Below are 24,044 nucleotides of genomic sequence, written 5' to 3' on the forward strand. Positions count from 1 at the left end.
CAGTCTTGTCACAGCCAAGACCGCAGTGACAGGGGCACAGATTTCACTTCTTTAAAGAAGCAAATCCCTCACATTCATTCTCACTCCTTTCTGACAATTCCTTCAGGTTATGCTGACAGCAGGTTGCAGAGCTCACTGACAAAAGATCTGCTGCACTAAAGCAGGAAATCAGAAGCACAAAGCACAGCCTTGCACATAAAGACAAGCTGCTTTCCTGTTCTCTCTCACCTGGAGACCCCATGGCTCAGGTGCCTTGTCCTTTTCCCAAGCAGCAAAAGGGAAAGTCCAGAGTGCCTCTCCAGGTTGCACAGGGCTCTTAAATGATTGTGGCTCAGTCTTGGATCTGTAACAAATACTGATGTAAACCCTTTCTAGAAAACAGTATTCAGCAGCTAGAAAATAAACATAACATACACCCCTGCCTTCAAAACAAAAAAGAGGTAAATTAAATAGACTTCAGTGTTACATGTATTCTTCCAGACAACTCCACTGGACCTGTGCAACTGGATGCTGTGCTTTTCTGTTCAAGCAGCCTGTAGTAATTCCAGCTGCTTAAATACAACTCTTCAGGTTCCATGAGAACACCTTTGCCTAGACTAACACAGTGCACTCACATACATAAAGTTCTGTTAAATACCCAGACCCACTGTTACTGAAAAGGTCAAAGACTTTGTCAAATATTCTGGCTGTCTGACTAAGAACATTTCCAGCTGCCAGAAACTGAAGTCTTTGTCTGGCTCTGGTTCCTGTCACAGATTCAAACAGGGAACATGGTCAAGACAAACTTCACCTCTTGGGTAACAGAATTGTTTCTGCAGTTGTTGAGCAGATTCATTAGCACTCAGGATGGCAGCAACAGCACCTGTAATCTATAGCAATAATTTACTACACTCTCTATTAGTACAAAAAATTTACAAGCCAATTCTTTTTGTCTGATTTGCCTCTTCCCTTCCAATAGAAAATACCAAAAGATGAAAAAATAATGCAAAAATCTAAGTCTATTACTATATGGGAAATGCGATGGAATTTTCATCAATTGGTATTTTCCCCACAACACACAGATAAAAGATGTGATAAGCATTTTACAAATGATTTCTGAACTATTATTATACAACTGTGCCTACAGACAAAATCACTAGTGCAGTGATGGGATAGTTGAGACAAGGTAAAATATGTTTTGGATGAATTCTTGCCATAGTTTTAGATGCTACTGGTAACCAAAGCAATCTTTCCTATAAGCATTACTGCAAATTTATTTTAATCTCAGGACAAATTAAAAGTGAAACTCAAAGCTTTTAATTTTTTGGGCAAGAATGAAAAAATATAAATATGAATTTTAAAATGTACAAATTAAGATCAGAGAATATGCTTAGTGTATTCTGGATCGCTTGACTCTGCTCATTTCTCCCAGTGCTTTTCTTTTCTGGGATGATCCAATTCCAAGATCTGAGTTATTCTGAGGGTAAGACACAGCTTCTGGCAAGCAGTAAGACTCCATAGGGGGAGGTGGATCCTTCAGTAAAGAAAGAAAAAAAGAATGGGTCAGCTCAAGAAGAGCAGCTTTTGAGATAACAGAAACAGCTCATTAGTTGTCTAAAACTGAAACAACAAAACAAACATTATACACCTACATTTTAAATATGTTTTGCAAGCAGCTCCCTACCCTGCAAGAGATCCCATTGCCAGCACCAGAACAAGTCGTGTTAGAGCATAAATTTGAGGCCACAGATCAAAGCCCTCGGCACGGGCACTTTGTGGCAACAGTTCCTGGCAAAAGAGGCCCGTGACTGGCAGAGCAGCCATTCCCTGCAGGGGGCTGGGTGTGGCAGGCAGGGAGCCCTGGCTGTGCCCACCTGGATGAGGTAGTCAGCGATGTACTCGGGTTTGAGGCAGTTCACTCCCTGGGCTGCTGCCTCTGCCACGTCCACCCTGGAGTCCTCTGGCTTCAGTTTGCTGAAGTCAGCAAAGAGGTGAGTTGCTTCTTTAAAGAGAGAAGCAGAATGGCCAGAGAACACCTACAGACAAAACACGACCCACAAAAGTTGAGTTTCTTCCCCAAGACAAATGCAATTCATAATGTTTAATTTCTCTCATCAAATTAAGAGAAACCAGTGGGAAATCAAATACCATTTACAGCTGCATTCTGCACCATCACATACCTGTCCAAAAGGGTGATCCTTCCCATCAGAGCAGGGGACAGAAATTCTATCCTCAATTCCCACCAGCAGTACTGACTTGTGTAACCTCAGACAAGCTGCTCTGCCTGACCACTTGCAAAGTGAAGATGACAAAGCTTTTTCCTCCCACCCTTTGACCATCTCTCAGCTACCCTGTGTAAGCAATTTTGTTCATTAAGACCTTTTACTCTCATGAAAAATGCCCAGCACAGAGTTAAACAGAAAGAAAAAAATAAACAACATATGCAGTTCATTGTTTCTTTCAATCAACTACATACTTTTGCTCCTCCCGACTGAAGAAGGCGCCTGAATCCTGCCTCCTTGGTTTGATCAACATTCAGGATCACTTTCCAACCACTGAAAGCACCCTAGATAAATGACAATTCAGTCAAAAGTATGCTGGTACTGAACAAGTACAAAGATTTAATGGGTCTTCAGATGAAGACCTGCAATTATCCAGTTTTACCTTTAAGTATGCCAGAAAAAAAATCCACAGAACATACAGCTACCAGCCCCCCCCTCTAAGGGAAGACCCTTGCAGAGAGTGTGCTTCCCAAAACACCAGACACTGTGAAAAATGTATCTTAAAAAACCCCCAGTAACTTGGAAACATCTTCCCCAGTTCCCCCAGCATGCACTTAGTTACAGTAACAGCACAGAGGGCCAACTGGCTGCCTCCTAGGAACACTCAGCGTGGTTTCCACATAGGCAAAGGGCACGGAAGATTTGTTACAAGCATTCCGTTTAAAAAGGTTACTGTAACACACACACCAGATTTTTCCCGACATAATTGAAACATAATCTTTCAATGAAACCTCAACCGCAGTGCCTGATTTGAGAGGAGTTGAAAGGCTTTGGGGAGTTCAAGTCTCATTTCCAAAAATCTCACTGAAAGACTATGAAAGCAGTAACCAGTTTTGGTTTCCCAGCAGAGCTGAGTTAGGTTAGCTCTCCAGTCAGAGCTCTGAAGAATAAATATCATCTTCCTGCCTGAGGGACACTTACATGCATAAGTAGCCACATTCCAGCCTTGCGAAACATCAACAGTGGAGACTAAGACTTTTAATCTACCATTACAGAAACTTTTTTAAAAAACAAAATTACTTAACTAGAATATATCAAGCCAAGACGTTTTGTTCTTAATAACAAGACAGAGCCTTCCCCTGACAGTGAAGTTTTTAGTTTCTTGATGACAATCCCTGTCCTGTCCATTCACACTGTACAGCTCACATTACAGGATTATCTATATACCTCAACAACACCTGTTTCTTGCTTCCCTTTATGAATTTTTTTCCTCCACCTCATGGCTGCCACTGCTAGTTTCTTCTGGTTTACATTGATTCCAGACAAAACATTAAGTATGGAGTTACTTCCCCACTCATAGTCTTCTTCCTGAAAATAATCATAAGCTTGGATTACAAAGCAATCTTGCCAACTTTATCAGCAGAAAAATAGATTTTAAAAACCCACACCAAAGAGAAAATAAAAAACCCTGAAACAAATCTCATCTCACTGTAGCTATATATACATATATGGATTTTATCTAGCCAAAACAGTTCTAGGTAGAATTCAAGATATTGATATTCGAGATAATTTAGATAAACATGTGCAATTGCTCTGAATTGCACATGTTTATCTAAATTAACTCATGTTTTCTGTGACATCAAGTCCTGCACATAATCTGATTCCTCTTGCAGTTACATCTACAATAGAATTCAACAGCAGGACAAAGCATCTCACTACACTGGATACCACTGATTATATTTCTGCAGTATCTTCCAAAACAATTAAAGTCAGTTTTAATACATAAGGATATGAAGCAGTTTACAGGCATTACTTTAAAGTTAGCCTGGTCAATGTAAAAGAACTGTCCAACCCAGGAGAACTGCAAAATTAACAGTTAGGAAGGCATCAGAAGAGGTAGAGTTCAAAAATATTTAGATACATGGTTATAAAATCAAATTATTTAAAAATAATACATGTTCATTTATTGAAAGAATCAAGATTTTTTTCCTGGTTTAACAAGAGCCATGTAAATTTAGCTGATAACAGTGAGAATTTACCAAAAGGCATTCAAAGACTCAATTTTAAGAAGCAATTATAAAAAGCACAGGTATTTAATTTATCTTACATTAACAGTTTGGTGCAGGGCTAGTTTTTAGACAAAGGTGGCCAAAAACCTCTCAGATTTTGGATTCTCTAAAACTCCCATGGCTTGGGCACCCTAAACTAGCAATCGGTTTTGTGAAGTGGTCTTTCCCTAGCAGTGCAAAACAAGAATAAATGCAAAAAGGTAAAACACACTCATGTCCTAGTGCTAGGGTGACATGCCTGAACAAAGCAGCCAGCTCCCCTGCACGCCTCCAGGTAGGAACGGTGAAGCACCCACTTGCCAGCCGCCATCGAGGCCAAGAATTTCTCATTGCGAAGAGGATGTCCCACAACAATGTGTGTGCAGCTCGCATCAAAGTACTGCTTCTCAAGCACTATTCCACCTTGAAGTGAGGAATGGATTGCATTCAAATTATCTAAGTATCATGCCACACACAGAAAGGATCAACTCTAAGTGAGAATGATTTGAATTCAGACAAAAATTCAGCTCAAATTTACATGGAGAGTATTGTCATTGTAATGACATGGGCAGAAGCTGCTAGAGAGGGAGAAGCAGCCAGGAAAGAGCGGCTCTGTAAAATGCCACAGCAACACAGACAGGAACAAGAGACCAGAAGAGAGCTCATCCTGGGCACTCCCAACAGTAAAGAATGAGGCTGTTGTAAAAACCGCTAAAAGAAAACTATCAGAAGACAAAACCATTGCTGTTTTATGGAAAAGCTGATCACTCACATAATAATAACACTATATTCAAAGAATTGCTCACAAGCACAGAAAGCCATAAATTTGAGACCTCAAATCTGATGAGTCACTAACAGAAGCCGTTTCTTCTCTCCAACAAGCCACAGCTGAGCAGACATATACAGACACATGCTATTCTTTGAATTTCACAAATATCTGGTACCTAATTTCTCAATCAGATGGCAGTAATCAATTCTTTCTTGAGGATTAAGAGAAGACAGTTGAAATTTACGGAATTTTTCTGTTTCTTCATCAACCTTCTTATCTTCAGTAACAACCTAGAAATACGGTAACAGATTTTGAAAATATGACAGAATGATTAGGTTGACAGCTGACTATTTCTCTGCCAAATATTTATACATTAAGTTTCTTTTAGCTGGGAAAAGCAGAACCAAACCTGTCAGTCACTTGACAAAAAGCTTGGATCTTATCATATTATCCTTAGGCTCCTGCCTGAACATCCTCTTGGTTCCCCCTTTCTTCAGGGCACAGCTGAACTAGTCTGTCATAACAAGTAGCCCTTCATTCACATCCATGGAATGCCAGGTTGAACACTTGAAGAAATCAGCACTGATCTATCACACTGCCTCATTCATTCACTTTCTGTCAGGTCAGAATACCATGTTTTTTGAGGGCCCTTCCACTAAGATGATATGCTATAGCTCTGAAGATACCCAGCTGCTGAAACTTTGAGCATCAAGTGACACACTGCAGGTGAGACTATAAGCTCATTTTCCTTTCCCCTTCCAAGTTCAAAATTAAAGAGAATTTTAAACCAGGTTTTGGCAGAAAAATAATTTCCCATTTGTACCTAAACATAAAATTCCAGATACAACCAAAGAAACAAAGGCCTAATTTTTTTTCTGTCATCCTAACATGGCTGGAGGAGTTCCAAGCAGTACACATAGTAATTCTTCACTCCAAAGCCTGCCTTAGCATCCCAGCACTAACTAATGGGACAAAAAGCTTCATTTGTCTAAACAAACAAGCTTCAGTTTTTTTTAGCAAATATTATTTGTTAAAAATCTCAAAGGAAGGGGGAGTAATGAAAATAATAGAAAAAGGATAATAGAACTGTACAAAAGTAATCCACCTCAAGATTTTAAATCCAGATCTGCACATTTTATATTTATCATTAAATTCAAAATTTCTTTAGGTATAACTGCATCTCTCAGAACACAAATCATCATAAATATATTTCCATTAGACAAACCTTTTCTTTGGGCTCTGGTGCCACAGGAGGGTTAGCCAGGGGGAAAGCAATGCTGGGTGCCTGTGGAGTAGGGATCAAGTTATCCTTAATGGGTGTTTCGGGATCTCTACATATGGGATTCTTCAGCCTTTCAGTCACATCTCCATGCCCAGCCTCAGGAACATCTGTCAAATTAAAGTGGTGTTGCATGACTTGCCTTTGGAAGATTATAAGTATGTATAAAGATAAAATAAAAATTAAAAATCCCCACAACTGCTGCTACAACATGTACAGTTATATTTCACCTGCCTTTGATAACGATGCTCTTCCTTATACCACAAACCACCAACAGCAATATTGCAATCATGTGTCTGAATGCCTTGCTTTTAAAAAAACACCTGAAAACCTCAAATGTTCTGATTTCTTTGGCTAAACTGCACTGATTTAGTTGAACCAAAAATCAGTTGAATGGAATTATCTAATTTTCTTCAACCTCCTCTAGGACAAGGTCAGTTTTCAGGAAGACTGCTGCTATAGAAACTCCGCAAGTAGACTGAGGAAAGGAGTTTGTGGCAGCAGGGAGAGAGAAATAAAGGATTCTGCTATCACAGAACAGAAAGAAAGCAAAACAGATGAAAAAATATCTGGTTTTGGCAGAAAAGGTACGTTGCTTCCTTAATCCTGGCAAAAGACTTTAGACTTCAAGAACAGGGAACATAAATAAAATATCTTTACCAAATCCTTTACCAAGCATGTCCATCAGCAACTTGACACATCTTGGTGTTTTGGGTCTGTGAGTTAATCTTGTACCCCAATTTTTCACCTATAAATACTTTCCATTCCACTACAATGGAAAAGATTCTCATGGTATTCCCATTAGAATTCCACTATACTTACCTGTGGAGTTACCTGGAAGCCAGCTGTGGTTCAAAAAAGAAAAGAAACCAAAACAACTTGAAAAATTTTATTAAGTCCTTCAAGTTGTTGGCATTTTTTTAGAGCCACAGCAGTCTATTTTTAGTAAATATTAAAACTAATATTAGACTAAGTCTTTTTAGTCTATATGGTGTTTGACCACAAATGAATGGGAAAGCTTCTTTTTAAAAAACAGCAACACATATTGGAAGTCAAAGACGTGAAATTGCATTTTTGGCCTTTGAGAAATGCCAACAATGCTCACATTTTTTGTAAGTAGAACTCAAATACTATTGTATTTTAAAAGTCCCAAGGCCAAATGGATGCTGTTGCACAGAACAAGAATATTGCATTTGTAATTTTACCTATACCAGCCATCTCTGCATCAGGTACGGATCCTTTGAAGGCAGACTCATCCACGTTCTTATTGGTGTTACTCTGACCTTGCTCAAGGTACTGAGAGGGACTGTTAGGCCACTGAAGGTTGCTGACAAGTCTTGCTCTCTCTTCCCTCGCAGTAGGATCATCCCAAATGATCTGCTCGCTCTGGGATGGCTCTGTATTTACATCTGCCAGTGCCTGGCGGGACTGCCTAAGGGAAAAACCAAGACACCTTACAGACTCATTTTACAGACGACTTCCACTCTAGGAGGCAATGTGTTAATGATCACATCAACTGCAGAACCCAAGTCACCTCATTATTAGAAATTATGGCTGGGAAAGGGGAAAATTTCACTATAGAAGCTATTCTAGCACCCTGGCTTTATGAACCTAAGTGTCAGCATGGCTGAAAACAGGCACCCAAAATACCAGCAGATATTTTTTATTATCTGCATATTAATAAGCTATTATAAAATCAGCATACCTTACTCTTTATTAAGCCTATTTATTTACAAATAGGCACCAAGCTAAATGAATTATTTTGCAAGGGTTCCATTACTGTCTTATTGCACATCAGTATTAATGGAGTTCAAATCCTATTCTCCATTTGGAGAGAAAAGAAAAATAAAAGAGAAGAAACATTCACAGAGGTGCTCTGCAGTAATGCCTACTACTTCTTTAAGACCTATGTAAGCATTCATACACCCTTTCTTCAAAAGCTATAAGAACACTAAGGAATCTGAAGAGTAAGAAAATAAGCCAGTTCAAAACCTGAACATTAAAACCAGTCATACTATTCAGGTTTTTATAAAAAAACAAAAGATACCCACTATGGATTAAGGCAATATTCTGACTTTACCTAGCACATTCAGTTAAACATTCTGAACTGCAGAAGCAAATCAAGCACATCAGTAGAAACAGACAATATACATTTGAAAATCCTGGAGACCTATTCAAATACCAATGAATGTCTAAATACATGCAAGGACAAAGCAAGATACATTTAAATACAAATCCATACCTTAGAGCTTCCAAGACCCTACTGCGGCCATTTCGCACAGACCGTGCGCTGTCGGGAGTGGCTGGAGAGCCATCAAAGCTGCTCCTTGAAAGGGATCCTCTATGCCCTTGTGGTTTCACTAGTGATGTGGCAGACATGAGCTCCTGCAGCTGCTTCTGGAAGTTCTCCCTCATTTCTAGTGCTTGGGTTAAAACTTAAGAGAAGAAACAAAAGTCATACTATCACAACTCTTATACTGAAACAAGTGAAAAGTGAACAACTGCTCACTGTCTCAGTGAAAACTGAAATTCCAATCAATCTCCCTCCTTCCACCAGGACGAAGACTATACATTAAAAAGAGGAAAAGTACTTGGGCAAGACTATCAAGGAAAACCACATATGCCCTAAGTCACCTATTCTTAGACACAAGGAGAAATTTCCATTTGGCTCACTTCTGAATCTCCTCAACAATCTAACTTAGATCCGCATTAACACATTTAATTACATAATATATACTCCAAACCAAAAATCTGTTACATTAAGGATGAACTTCAGTGTTTTAAACACAAAGAAATGGCAATTAAGTATCTTCCAATGACTGGTCATGATTTTCTGTTGGGCTGCCAAGACCTTTAAAAGAGAGAGGAAAACCCTTTGCTGGCATCCAGCACCAATAAAAGCCAGCTGTACTTCACCAGTATACTAATATGCTAATTGAAGTTTCCAAATCATAGCATTCAGCACCTGGAACTGCAAAGGCTTGTATTGATACTCTGATAGTCCATAAAAATTCTGAAAACAATTTACATTTACCTCCTTTGGATTCACTTGCTACAGTTTGTTCTTCTACAGTGACCGTTCCCTTTATTTGGTCAGTAGTTACATCATCTTCATCCTCTGGAATAATCTAAAACCAATGAAGACAAGCAGATTTCTCAAACATCCTTTTTTTTTTTTTTCCTGCTTTTTAACTATGTATGACACTTGTATTAAATTCTGAAGATCATTAATCTTTCCTTACAGTAAATCTAACCTTTCTGCTACTTCAATGACAGTGAACAGTAGCATGGATGACAACTCCAATTCTGCAATCTTAATGTCTACTAAAGTGAGATCACACCTTGGATCTTATTACCTAAAAGAAAAGATATCTATCTTTTCAAATCTGGAAAGCAAATGCTGAAATGCCTGAGTTTTTCTCCATCATCCTAGAGGATGAATATTACAAATGCAGAAAAACCTTAGAGAACATCTGCAATAGCTACTACTAACAACTAGCTAAACCTGATTCAGAACACTGCTGAATTAGTATTATTGTTTTTATTACTATGTTAATATAATTATTAACTGAATTCAAATAATGGAAAACACATTGCTATCACACATCATACCTCATTTTCCTCAGCTGGTTTTCCAGTTGAAAGAAAGGAGGAGGAGAGCCTGATGTCTTGCGCTGCACTGATGTCCAGGCTCATTTTGGGATTGTAAGTGTGAGGAAAAAGAGATTCAGGAAGCCATTTACATTCTTGGGCACTCTGTAATAACACCAGTTAATCAGAGAAAGATGAGGAACAGACTGAGATAAAAAACTTCACACCTAAACATAAGAAAAGTACAATAAAAACATTGTCAAAAGAAATACTTCACACAAGGAGAAAAATGTGGCTGCCATTCTGGGAAAAATGTAGCAGAAGTGTTCAGTGGAAGAGAATTTATTTTCTCCTTATGGAGAACAATGTAAATGTACATCAGTGAAAAGAGATCACTCAATTTATTAATTCAAAGCAGGATGCAAAACATCAGTCCTTATATATGTTTAGAATAAGTGCCTACAAAAAACCCATTGCTATAATTTGGAGGTTTTAAGCCTCCATTTCATTTTACTTTTAAATGGGGAACAAAACAAGCTTCATACCTCTAAAAGCCAATGTTCTGAAACAATATGTATACCCCGTTCTTTAACAGATTTGTACTCCTTATTGTTATCATTCTGTCCGCCCTTATAGATGAAGTGTGTTACTGTTTCATCAAAGCACCATCTGGAAAAGAGAACAAGATACAACTTGAAGATGGAATTTCTATCAAAAAGTATCATAAATCCAGCTCAAAAATTGTTCCCTTGTTCAAGTTAAAGTCATTTTGCCTATTTTGTTATGCCTTAATAAACAATGAGCCCACTTGCTTTGACAGAAAAGACAGCATTCAGTTTCATGATAGCACAACTTCAACATGTTTTCAAAGCATTCCTGAAGAAAACTAAATAGGATAAACATATGGAAAGTAGGGGGTTTGCTACGTTTTGTTTTTATTTAAGTAGAATTTTAAAACAGTTTCTGAAAAGAATGTGAGAGCCAGGACAAGAGCTTTTTCTTTTGTTGCCATATTGAACTGCAAGTGAAATATCGATCCTTGAAGCTCAAAATAAAAAAATGGGATGACTGTTAATTTTTAAACTGATAAAAACAAGTATTTTCCATCTAATCCAACTATTTTCAGTATTTCTAAGGCACTACCAAACATAAGGCTAACCTCCTTCACACCATGAATAATAACATTTATATAAAAGTCAGTAGCAAAACACGTATAGTGGAAGCAGAATTCTGTCTTAAATCAAAAATGTTAGTTTGTACTTTCTCTTCATGATAACCTCTTTTTCCTAAGCTTTTTTAAGAACACTGACTTAGCCATGCTTGCAATCAAGAAAATAACTTGTTTTGAGCCAGGAGACACATACACAAATTCACATTAGATTCAAAATGTAAAATATAAAGCAAATGTTAAACCATCCAAAAGCAAAATTTCTTCAAACCAAAGGAGAAAAAAAAATCTGCAATTCAAGAAGACTTCTGGACAAACAGTCTTCCTGAGATGGATTTACAAAGAACATAAGGACTGGGGATGTGGCAGGGAAAAATGGCTTTATTTCACACCAGAAGTGGATGACTTGTAATGTTGTTTAGGATGGTGAAATCTAATCTTTAGTTGTAGCAAAAGACATAATAGGATGTAAAGACTCAAAGTTATTACAATTCACATTAGTGCAAAAGCTCAGAAGCCACTGTATTGGCTGATACCTGTAGTCTGCTCCAAGAGAAGCTGCTACTGCATTCAGCTCCCTTTGCCTCTTACAAAGTTTTTTACTAACATATATAACAGCACCAGCTAGAGGCTTGGGCTCTTCTTCCTGGTCAAGCAGGAGGGATAAAAACAGGAGAGTAGTGATTAGAAGGCTTCTGTATCAATAACAAAAATACTTCAATATTTAGCGAAGCATGTAGTAAAATATACAGTGACAACAAAAGTAAGAGAAACACACTTCCTCTATTTTTGATGCTCCCCTACCCATGCTCAAAACCCAGCATTATTAACATACCATACACTAGGAATGCCAAGAAAAAGTTTAAGCCAGTCCCCCTAGAACATACCCTACTCCTTTCATCACAGCCCGAACACCGAAATTAAGGAATTCTGAAACCTGATGCTACTGAAGTATTTCACTGTAGAGAAGTGAGTGAGAGAAGTGAGTGAGAAGCTCCTTAGAAGACTAAGGAGCTACAAAAGAAGTAGCAGCCTTCCCTTTCCAGAGGTCATAAGCTTCCTACCCCTCCAACAGTAAACAGTGCACTAACATGGCAAGCAATACATAAATCCTCCCTTTCCTCCTACATCTTTTTGTTTTCTCTCACTTTTCTTCTCCTATTAAGGACAGAGGAAGGCAGAAAAAGAAGACACATGCATCAATAAAGAACTCCAAATTTTAGTCCAAGACAAAATATCTAATCCTGTTTAGCTGGAACCTGAGAATTTCTTAAGTGTGATATCTCATTCCAATACTACAGTCTAAACTGGCACATATTTATGTCATATCACTTAGCCACTGCTTAATATTCGAGACAGTAATGCAGATAGTAGAAAAACGTTTTAAAGTTCTTTGCCTTCCATAAGGAAATTCCTCTATCTTACATTGCTTTAACTGTCATTGAAGAACACATAATCATATGAATTTATCACATACAACAATTCACAAATTCCTCTGTAACTTAAATCATAAAGGATAAAGTTTTTTCTTATTTAAACCTATGCTCCAGCAACTAAACCCCCAAATTTCCTACCACTTCTGGCTGTGCAGCAGCCAACTGAGGGCTGGCAGTAAGAGCTGCTGCATGAGTTGTGCTGCTTGCCAGTGCCAGTTTCAAGTTTCTGCCAATGACTTCGGAGAGAGGTGTGCTCAGTTTCCTGTTTCTTTGTTCAAAACCTCTAGGAGTTGCCAGAGCTTCCAGAGCATCCTATCAAAAAAAAAGAAGAAACTGATTGCCTTTAATGAACATCTTACAAAACTCTAACTCAAGTGCAAGTTTTACAAATACAGTAGAACTTCAAACTCCTAAAGCAGGACAGCAAACTACAGTTACCAAGAGCAACTGTAGAACCACTGCACAAAAGCTGTACAAGGCAAACCCCATCTTAGAGCCTGCAGAAGCAAAACAAGGGGACAACAGTTTATTAATCTCTCTGTTCACTGCCATCACTGAGAACCGCCCTCAATGGAAAAGCCAGTGACCAAACCCAGGTACTCCTAACCCCAACCAACTACTTTAATGTACTTGCACCTTGCTCTAAAGCTATTACATTAAAACATACCATCAATGTAGCATTTTATCAGAAAATGCAAACGCTTGTTTACAAATACGTGGAGCAATTCCAAGGTGCCTTGTCACATTTAACAGTCTCTAGATGCAAAGAACACAGACTGGATACTGTCTAAGGTGTAGGACACACAAGCATAATAAGCACAAAGGAGCTTTGCTGAGAACATTACAACACTTACTATTCAATAAATTTAGTCCACAAGCCATTAACTAAACTATACAAATAAACGAGCCAGTTTTCCTGGCTGTGTTCAAAAGGGAAAGTCTATATGGGAACAGCACAAAAAGGGGTAAAAGCACAGTTTCTGTGCTGTTTAAAGTTTATGCACATGTTGAAAAGTACTAGCCACACAGACTAAAAAGTTTGCAAAAATCACCTTCACATCAAAAGAAGGCTTGAAGATCTTGTCTTCGGAAAGAAACTTTGATGGTGTGTCAAGATTTAAAGATGGTTCTTTCTGAAGTGCTCCCCCTTGTGCAACAGGAGTTGTCTTCCCAGTATGATGAGAGATTACAGCTTGGAAAGCTTTACTCTGAAACCTGTTGATATCAAGGGGGGTCACAGGTCCTTTTTTTCCAGCTTCAAGAATATGAATAGGCTGTTCAAAATTAGGAGATTTTACAGTCGCTGGTGTCTTGCTAAGCTGAGTAATGAAACTCTCTGTATCTTTAAAAGAAACAAAGAAAACATAAGCAAGTAAACTGGTTTTCCATTTGAACACAGACCCCACACACTCTTATTTAACCAGCAACCATGAAGAACTGAAGAGAGGGGCATCAAATCATTGCACACTAACAAGTCTGAAGTCCTAAGATGGATCTCTAATCAATTCTCATGCAAGCTACAAAGCAGCATACATGCTGAAAAGAACAAAGTTGAAACACTAAGCTTGAATCCCAACTGACTGATAAGCACCAGAGCCCACTGGCTCCATGAGATTTGCAGCAAACACACAATATCATTTCTGTAATCACTACTCAACAGCATGGTTGCATGTGCAACCTGATCTAATGGAAAGTGTCCCTGCCCATGGCAAGGGGTTGGAACTACATGATTTAATGTGCCTTCAAACTCAAACCAATCTACAATTCTATCCTTATATTTGGAAAATATCCTTTACCTCTAATACTTTGAAGGTGTTAGGAAAGAAAATTTCATCACACCTGCTTTCTTTATTGTGAACAAACAGTGCAATGACACAATCATATCTCCTAATTTGCTAAGAACCAACCTTCAGCCTCTGCATTTTCAACCAAGAACTTGCTTTCATCTGCCCTCTTTCCTGTCCTTGCAGACTGCAAAAGCCAAGCTACAGTGACTGCTGGCAAATTCCACTTCTTCGCAGCTTCATACTTGGAGCCGTTCGGTTCTCTCACCACAAGATGGGTGCTGGCAAACATCCCTTTTTTTGCACTGGCCTTCCGCACAAAGAATTCTTGGACTCTGCAATCAGGTAGATAAAACATTCATTTAGTCATGAACAGCATTAATCTAGGGCACGTTTATACTATTATAAGTTGTATTCTCACAATAGAAGAAGAACCAATAGAAGTAGATACTTAAGGCAACCCACTTCACACTTTACAGCCTAACCTGCAGAAAGGAAAAAAAATCCACAAATACTCCCCAAATAACTGCCAAAACAACAACAAAAAACATTACACAGTAATGTTTCACTTCTACCAGCATTGAAAGCAATTACTCCAGCAAGCCCCCAGCAATATCTCATTTTCAAATCCTGTGCTGGGCCTAACATTCTTCAGCAAGATGAATGGAACAGGCTTGCTTCCCTCCCAGAGTCAACAAGCATCACTTCCAAATGAACAACAATTTTCTTTATATTACAGTTTTTCTCTTATCATCTGTGATACAATCTTGCAAAAAGATGCCAGGATTGAGAACTCATCAGCAAAGAACTCAGTTTGAACAGGCTACAAACCAGATCAAATGATACTTACTCTAAGCTACGCTATTTTGCCATGTCATGACTAAACATGCTTTTCTTTAAGTTTTTCAAAGATTTTTGTGAACTCTAAGCAAATAGAACACCATTTCTTGGGAGCTGGGATAGCGAATGGGGTTCACCATACTTATGAGGCAAAGTCAGACAGTACTGAAGTGGTCCTTTCCTAGACAACCAAAGAGCAACTTGGAAGGCCACATCTGAAAACCTGACTTGCATTGATCCGTTCATGAGCGGAGTGAAAGCGCTGAGACTCAGTTACTGAGAAATAAGAGACTAAGCATACTCTGGTAGAAATGAGACTGTGTGAGTACTGACCATATTTCCTTAAAAGAGAGCAAAATTAAAGACCTATATAATGATGTCTCATTGCTTCAGCATGAGGTTTTGTAAATGGATGGAATTCAAAAGAGCTTTAACTCCAGTATCTGTACAGAAGAAATGAAATGCATAATGGCAGCACATTGGCTCCTGAAAGATCAAGGAGAAACTGTGACAGAAGTACCTGGCTCCCAGCAGCTCTGCCAGATAAGCAAGGGAGTCTCTCTCTGCACCTGTGAACTGGCTGAAAGAAAGAACACAATCTTCCAGAGGGGTAGCTCCTTCCATTACCAGGACTGGTGTGAAAAGTGGATTGGATCTGAGATCCAAAAGGGCCTGTTGTTCCACGCACGTTATCTTCAAGAAGGTGAAAAACATAAAAATGTCAATTGAGTCAAATAGTAACAAAGCCAACAAGATTTCAGCAACTCTGCAACAGCATTTATGGACTCAACAATGAGCAATCATGCTTCCATCATCACACAAATTATTTCCCACTGGATCAGACAAACTCTTTCTCAGACCATGTCTATTTTGTCAAGGTTGACATACTGAAGCATTATTCAGAACTTTTCAGTCATTAAAATTCCAACTCTGCAGGTTCCCATAAACCTGGAATTTCCAGTTCAGTACATGATCTGAGGGTCTGTATAGATTTACTTCACAGGAAGTTACCTAATAGTGAAAGCTGCTAACAGGAGGTAGTCTAAATCATGGGCCTGCTCTTGCCAAAGATGGTTAGTATTCTTGCATTTTTAAGCTATAAAGACTTGCTCTTCTGCTACAAATTAAAAAAAAAAACTTACAAAAAGCATGAAACAAACAAAAATATCCAATTACTTTTAGTCAACTAGCTCCTTCTACAGTTCATTTAGACAGAATGCTGTCAGACCTCATATAAGCCTGGGTCATGACAACGCAGTCCTGTTTAACAGTCCTGTGGAAAATGAAGTGAAACGGATAAGACACCCTACAGATACAGAGGCTTTAATGAAGGCTTTTGTTTAGCACATTTCAAATGAAATGAGGCTGATATCTCAGTATCTTTATATTTAAGCCATTAATAGCTGCATTCTGACAAGACAAATTCCTAATGGAGATAACTGTTTATTTGGGAGTTGAAAAAGTGTCACTCCCTTACCAGCCATGTATTTGTGACGACATCACCAACAGTTGCCTTCACAGTGCACCCTAACAAAGGTACCACAGCATAGTCTGCAATGGTTCTGCTTTGCAGTGGCAGAACTTCCCCAGCATTCTCCTTAATAATATCTGCAAGGCAGGATTCGTCCTCTTCACTAAAACCCAGAAGAAAAAATCTCTTCCTGAAAAATAAGCCTCCTTCAGCCAGTGCAGAAGACTCTGCCAAAGACCCATTACAGACAGAAGGCTGATTCTCTCCTTGGGCAGTCGAGCTAGTAACATCACTGAAGGTTCTGGATGTTAGTTTTTCAACTTCATCTGGAAAGTTAAAGAAAAATAAAAAAGAATCAAGCATAATAATTGTTTGACAAGAACATCAAAGACAACCCAAAACAGTTTCATGAAGAAATTACAGGACTGTGCTGTTTACAGCAAGGTTTTACTTAAAAACTGTTCTACATAGGCCTATTTAAATTTGAATTTTGAAACACAAAGTAGAAGTTAACATACTAGATGTGAATGAATTTTTAATAAGGAAATTCTGCAAGCTCAAATGCTACTTATGAGCAGTTAAATTTTCTACAGCATGCTGAGTCTAGAACATACCTAGTGCAGAATAGTTATCTGCATATTGAGAGAGGAAGTCATCTTCAGCAGTTTTCTGGTGCTTTATAATGTTCACAGCATCTTTCTTCAAGAGACTGGCTTTTTTGGGAAAAATTGACTTCATTCCAGGTTGTTCTAAAATTGGATTCTCTAACAGCTGGTAGTTTAGAGGGATATAGTGCTCCACTGGACATAGACAACCTTTACCAAATGACTCCAGCAACCACTTTGCTGTCACTATATGAGGCCTATAAAAAAAAATGTTATAGAAACAAGTCACAGAAGGTTTCAGACCAGTATGTACACACACAAAGTCTGTAACTCTAATACTAAGCAAGCTTTGGGCAATTTACAACCCTTAAAAGACTTTATTTCTTTCAGTCTGAGAACAGAGCATTTCACAATTATTTTCTATAACATAAAAAAATTATATCTGCCACTGTTGCACTGCCAAGTTCTTCCTCCTCAATGCACTAATAAATGCACATTAACACCTTTTCTCACCAACAAGAACACTTGCTTTTCTACCCATGGCTACCCAAAGATACAGTAGGTACTGTACACTACAAAGGTACTGAAAAGCCTATGTGGACATATTTACTACCACTAGCTGTAAGTCTTCTAATTTAAATCAAGAACTACTTAGTAGTTTCAAATCAATACATGATTTCAAAGATCATAAAACGGTTTGGAAGAAAACTTAAAGATCATCTAGTTCCAACACCCCTGCCATGAGCAGGGGACATCTTTGACTAGACTAGGTTGCTCCAACCTGGCTTGGACACTTAAAGGGATGGGGCACCACCCTCATAGTAAAAAATTTCTTTCTAATATCTGAACTAAACCTCCCCTCCTTCAGTTTAAGGCTATTCCCCTCTGTCCTGTCTCTACATGTCCTTGCCAAAAGTTCCTCTTCACTTCCCTTTAGGTACTGGAAGACCACCACAATTAGATCACCCCAAATCCTTCTCAAACAAATCCTCTCAGCCTATCTTCACAGGAGAGGTGCTCCATTCCTCTGACCATCTTGGTGTCCCTCCCAACAGTTTGATGCCTTTTCTGTGCTGGGGACACCAGAGCTGGAAAAGAGGTGTAACCAGACCTTAAGCAATATAGCTATCACAACCTGTGAGCTGTCTTGTCCAAAAAGTGTTTCAGCTCATCAGTATTTTCCCCCACAATGACATGAGTAACATCTTCATTAAGTTGATTAAATCGAACGCCACCACCACAATTAATAAGCCTTCTCATCTTGTCCAACTTCCTGCCACTGAAGCCACAGAGATAGATCTACAAAGAGAACAGAGCAACAAGTAAAGCCTTAAAAAAGTAAAAAAAACCCCAACAAAATAAGAAAAAATAAAGTAGAATGTTTTGGAATAATTTGTTTTAACTGCTGCAGAACACAGAAAGTAGTGCTGCAGCTTCTGAAAAGCAGCAAAAACAGTTAGGCACTTATAAAGATTAATTTAGCTTTGCAAATTAGTCTAGCAATGAGTCAATGTTTACTAATGGAACGAAACCCTGAAATTGCATAAACAAAAAAAACCCAAAACCAAACAAACCCACACACTAATTCTAGAATCCATTCCCTCTAATGTTTAATGCAGATACCTATGAATATAAACTTTCACTACATTTTTAATATAATTATAGACACACACACACAAGCACATGGACACAAAATAAATTTGGTATTTGTTGCTGACCATGGAAATTATTTACTCAAGCAGAAAGTGCCAGTGCTTCAACATAGTTGCTTTTGCATTGTTAAAACTGAACATTTCAAAGTATACACCATTAAACATACTCGACACCCATCTAGCAAATCTTCAGCGGCTTGAAAAGAACTTATGTCCAGGTTTTCCAGCTCATCAGAAACAGGATCCAGTCTGCTGCTCATAGCTGAACTACATGCAGTTTCATTAACACCACTCAAATTGATATTGGAAATGTGGCTGACATCGGAAAAGGCGTGATCTTAAAATAAAAATAAAATTAAAAAAGAAGGCATTAGATTTGGCTCAGCTCTCTCCACTGCTTCACTAAAGAAAATACAGACTTGCCACTTACAAATTTGTGGTGCTATAAGGAAATGTAAAGTTTGAAGAATGAAAAATACTAGGTAAGTAACACCTTTGCTAAACCTTTTCTTTACACACAGATTGAACATCATCTTATTAGAAAGAATGCGGATACATCTTCTGATTATTTCCTAAAGGACGACACCCATGACACAGCAGCCAATGAGACTTGTTTGTAAAGCTGTTATTCTAGTTTTGTGACACCTAATAGAAATACTTTTTAAATTAAACAGGACTCTTTATTTAAGAGGAGTTAGCATCACAAAGATGCACATTAAAGCTGGCTGTATCTTTTAGGCTACCATGTGTGCTTAACATACTTTTAACTATCCTTCTGTTATTAACAGGGAATAAATAAAAGCAAGTGTATAAAGAAAAATTAAACAGAAAAAGATTAATAAGAACCTATTTGCTTCCCCCTACCCCAAGACTGCTGTAAGATTAAACTGATAAACACTTGTTTTAAACTTAAATCTATGAACAATTGTGCTTTTTTAGGACGTACTGCTATACACCACTGGTTCTCAAGCAGACAATCATACACCTAATTCATATTTTTTTTTTATCCATCATCTACATATTTCAAGTCTACACATGTTGGAATATTCCAACAGTGTAGACTTGAAATATGTGCATAAAAGCAATCTGCTATGTTTTAAGCTTAAACTGAATCTAGAACCCAAACTATCAAACCAGTATTTATAAAAGCAAGCACCATTCCCATCTCAGAATAGTTCTTTTTCCTAAACACAAATGTTTCCTACATCATTGAAACACATTTTAAATTATCTTACTTACTGGGAGGCTTGCTGGTGTCATTTGTAGGTGTTGATGTACTGGGTGCATTACTCAGTTGTGATCCAGCCTCTATTTTATACATTGTCTCATCCTGACAGAAGCCTTTCTTGATGCTGTCAGAAAACCACTGCACTGACACACAGTGCACATTCCACTTTTTGGCACATTCATACTTCTGACCTTCCAAATGAAAATAAAATTTTAAAAAAGTCACAATTATTAAAAGACTAAAGCATCAAATATCGATTGCTAAAAGATGGCTGGACATTAAGAAAATTTAGAAATTCAAATAACTGATTTTAATGGACAAATTATGTTATACTAGACTGTTGATAAGCTGCTTATGCTGTAATTAAAGTCAGAGTAGAAAAATCTCATGGATGGCTAACCCATGGTATGACAAGGCATTAAAGAAACAAAAAGGGGAAAAAGACTTTAAAGCTTTCAAGCACACAAAAGGGGAAAAAGTCCCAGCATATTTCACTATAAGCAAAGAGAGGGAAATCAAGGCAAAAAAGAAAACCTTTCCTTTCTTCTCACAGTTAAACTACAATCCTTTCATGTTCCCAACAGAAAGGAAAAGGAGCTTTCATTTTACCTTAGTAGGGAGTTTGGAAGGCACAAAGAATAATCAGCTAAAAAACATCAGGCCACAATCCAACTTCAATCACGGTACAAATTACGTCCTATCTTGCTCTCCCAAAAAAAGTTTTTCTTTTCTTTATCCCCTCTAGGATTTTCCCTTTTCCTTTCTTTAAATGCCATCTATATCTCTGGCTTTTCTTCCTCTTTTGTTCTCTTTCCCATGTGTTTAAAGCAAAGCAAAGGTGCTCTGTGTAACTCTTTCCATAACAGTGATTTCCTACAGAGAAGCAGTAAGAGCAACACTGAAGCAGAGGCAGTTCCAGCTCCAGTGCTTACACACCTTCACACTACTTCAACTCCAGAAGTGAAAACAGCATTTATTCTGTCAGTTTTACCTTTTGGCTCTTGCACTATGAGGTGAGTGCATTCATTCATCTTGAGCTGCCCCGTGTACTGCCCACCGTGCTCAGCAGTGAGGCGCTGCACTTCTTTCCTGTCGGAGCTGCTTAAGCCAGTGACACAAATCGTGCAGCCAAGGAACACAGGACAGGCGTAGTCTTCCATGTTAACATCAGTGTACCTCATCATGCTACAGGAATGAAAGAGAGAAAGAAGTTATTTTGCAAGTAAAATCAGCTAGGAAAAGAAATTAGTCTGTACATAAGAACTACCATTACCCAAAACAAAATTTGTTTGTTTTTTTCATACCCTTGTTGAGACTTATCCCACAAAGTCTTAACCCAAGAGGGAAGCAAAATAGGTTTCTTCAGAGAAGCAGCTACCAAGTATTTCTTGCTGCCAACTTCTCCAGCTATAAGATGAGTTACTGACACATTGAGATCTCTGTATACACATCCACCCATCATTTGCACATATTTATGAACTTCTTCCTGGATGGAGGAAAAAAAATAGAGAAAATCATCAGGGGAAAAAAAGAACCTATGTGACAGTCATGTTCACCTTACACCAAGAACATGGATTTCAATTGTCCATTATTTTCCCTAGAAGCAGTTAAAAAAAATACTAACTGGATATAAAGCCATAAAATATAACTGTAATTTCCATTTTATTTGCACTTATGATAAACTGAACATAATAGATATCCTAAGTAAAAACATGACCATTATGCTGTATGAGCAAAATTTTGCAGATGGTTGCCATTTTAGGTTGTATTAGAAAAAGGTATCTGAATACAGTAAATGTATATAATCATATAAACTACACATTGTCTACAAGCTACAGGAAGACTTGATGGATCTAGACACAATGAGAAGTACATGCTCTGACTGCTGCCTTACTAATGAATCATGCAAAGCAAATACCAATGATAACCAGCTGAACAACCCATCCTTGGGAAGGCCTTACCCTCACGTCCTTCTCCAGGCTGGTACAGGACACTGTGACATCGGCCATGGTCATGTTGTACACAGGATGCTCGGCTCTCGGGACACACCGCTGCGACTGCATGCAGTACAGAACGACCTGTGGTCCAACAATCCTACAGCCAAGCTGCAAGAAAATAACAGGAAAAGCACCAAGAAAATAAGCAGAGGGTACATTGGCATCAGGAAGACTTTCCTTGTTCCTGAATTCTGAAGAGGGCAGGGCTCTCGGTCTGTCCTCCGCCTTCTCCTCTAGCACTCCCAGGTAGCTGAGAGGTTTGTTTTTACTTTCAGTTCTGGATTTTCTGTACAATCCTTGTAGATTTTCTGGCCTCAGTAAAAGCAGCTGATGCTATGGCTATGGCCAAAGAATTCCAGCTAGCCTTTGTCCACAAGACAATTTCTTGCAGATCAAACCAAATCATGTTTATCAGGAGATAAACAGTATAAGACCCAGCTCAGAGACTCCAGCAGAATCAGGACCAACCATACCATTTACTTTTCCAAAAGTTTGAAAATAATTATTATGCTTTGCTTCATCCTGTATCCTAAATACAGGATGAAGCTCACCCTGCTGCACTCAGTGCAGGAGAGAACATGTAGGATGTAAGTATGGACATGAGTGCTTCTAAAGAGGAAAGAACAGAGCTCAAAGCAAGTTGGTGGGTGACATACCTTCTTGAGATGACTGAAACCCACACCACTGAAAGGATCACAAATGTAAAGTGATTTATCATTTTCTTTTATATTGAGTACTGTTTTCTCTTCAAGGATCTGGAGATGTTCTTCTGACTGGAATTCTTTTATAGACTGCAGGTAAATGAAGAGAACAACAACATTTATTTAATTAGTAAACAATTAATAAAGAAGCAATCCTGTGCAAACTACACAAGTGCACGTCCTTGAAACAGCTCACAACAAAGCTACCATGCAAACAGGTACTGGCAGAAGAAAGGGCTAAAACATCCCATGGCTGTCTCCCTCATTCCCTTGAGTCTTCAGAATATTCTGACAAATATTTAGCACAGAGGCCTTCAGGACCCGATCCTGCCATACAGTGCCTTTGGCTCCCAACTAACCTCCCAAGGTGTAAAACAATGCAGAGTGTCCTTCCAAAGTTTGTGCTTAGATGAGTGACCACCATGCAGGCCTTCCAGGATACATGTCCCTTCCCTACATGCCACCAGGTTTTGAAATTGAAGCTATTTCATGAGGCTCTCCAACAAAACTGTTCTTGTTCAACAAGCTTTATTACACACTAAGCACCCCTGCCATGGAAAAAGCTTTATTTCCAGGTGTACACATATAACTTATCTTATAGTATGGCACATGCAGCTAACTACGGCACAGAAATCACATGCCAATTCACCAAGTTCACCCCGGTGACCAAACCCACTTACCTCAAGAGCTTTAGAAAAATACTCCGAGCTCCCGTGAGACTTTATGAACTTCACAAAAAACGGCTCCTTACTACTTCTCATCCTTCAACTAAGAAGCAAAACCCAGTGAACACCCTGACATTCCCGCCGCAGCCCGGAAGCCCTCTCGTCCCTGTCCCCGCCGGGCCACGGGCCCAGCACACGCCGCCCGGCACCCACTTCAAACGGGTACGGAGGGGCGGGGACTGGCCGGCCCCCACCCGAGACCCCTTCCCCACCGGAAAGCCCCGTCCCCACCGGGAGGCCCGTTCTCCAGGGGGTCCAATACCTGCACGGAGGGGTCCCTGCTGGGAACCGGTGCCCGGCGCTCCCGACCCCGACAGACCCAAACCCGGCCCCACCGGAGCCCCCACCAAACCCGGCCCCTCACCCGCGCGGGAAAGCTGCGGTGCTGGCACTGCGCAGGCGCGGGGCGTGGTCGGCACGGGGAGGCGGGGCTGGGGTGCGGCGGGGGGGCGGGGCCTCGGCGGATGTGGGCGGGGCGGGAGCCGGGGCTCCGCGTTGCTGCGCGCCCGCGCTCCGCCCGCAGGGGGCGCTGGGAGCGCCCGTGGGGGA

At 39.2% G+C, this 24,044-nt stretch overlaps 1 protein-coding gene across 3 annotated transcripts; it reads right to left on the bottom strand.

The window, feature by feature from the left end:
• Positions 1-1,255: 1,255 nt before the first annotated feature.
• Positions 1,256-23,877, bottom strand: TOPBP1 (DNA topoisomerase II binding protein 1). 3 transcript variants are annotated; one of them, XM_064704802.1, is made up of 28 exons: positions 23,860-23,877; positions 23,451-23,538; positions 22,726-22,860; positions 22,034-22,177; positions 21,377-21,558; positions 21,064-21,257; positions 20,084-20,263; positions 19,012-19,181; positions 18,328-18,491; positions 17,202-17,449; positions 16,594-16,913; positions 15,637-15,809; positions 14,400-14,611; positions 13,545-13,834; positions 12,631-12,804; positions 11,593-11,702; positions 10,434-10,557; positions 9,910-10,053; positions 9,332-9,425; positions 8,540-8,732; positions 7,503-7,729; positions 6,244-6,407; positions 5,194-5,308; positions 4,509-4,672; positions 3,429-3,569; positions 2,456-2,545; positions 1,854-2,015; positions 1,256-1,513 (listed from the first exon to the last, which is right to left on the bottom strand). In XM_064704802.1, the coding sequence occupies exons 2-28, from the start codon at positions 23,529-23,531 to the stop codon at positions 1,370-1,372; spliced, it is 4,539 nt and encodes a 1,512-aa protein (XP_064560872.1). In that variant the 5' UTR covers positions 23,532-23,538; positions 23,860-23,877; the 3' UTR covers positions 1,256-1,369. The 3 variants fall into 3 exon arrangements, with proteins under 3 accessions (XP_064560872.1, XP_064560873.1, XP_064560874.1); XM_064704803.1 differs by lacking the exon at positions 23,860-23,877 and adding an exon at positions 23,758-23,819; XM_064704804.1 differs by lacking the exons at positions 22,034-22,177; positions 22,726-22,860; positions 23,451-23,538; positions 23,860-23,877 and having other exon boundaries at positions 21,451-21,507.
• Between the last annotated feature and the right edge of the window lie 167 nt (positions 23,878-24,044).

Source organism: Zonotrichia leucophrys, chromosome 2 (assembly GCF_028769735.1).
Source record: "Zonotrichia leucophrys gambelii isolate GWCS_2022_RI chromosome 2, RI_Zleu_2.0, whole genome shotgun sequence".
NCBI classification, from domain to species: Eukaryota; Metazoa; Chordata; class Aves; order Passeriformes; family Passerellidae; genus Zonotrichia; species Zonotrichia leucophrys.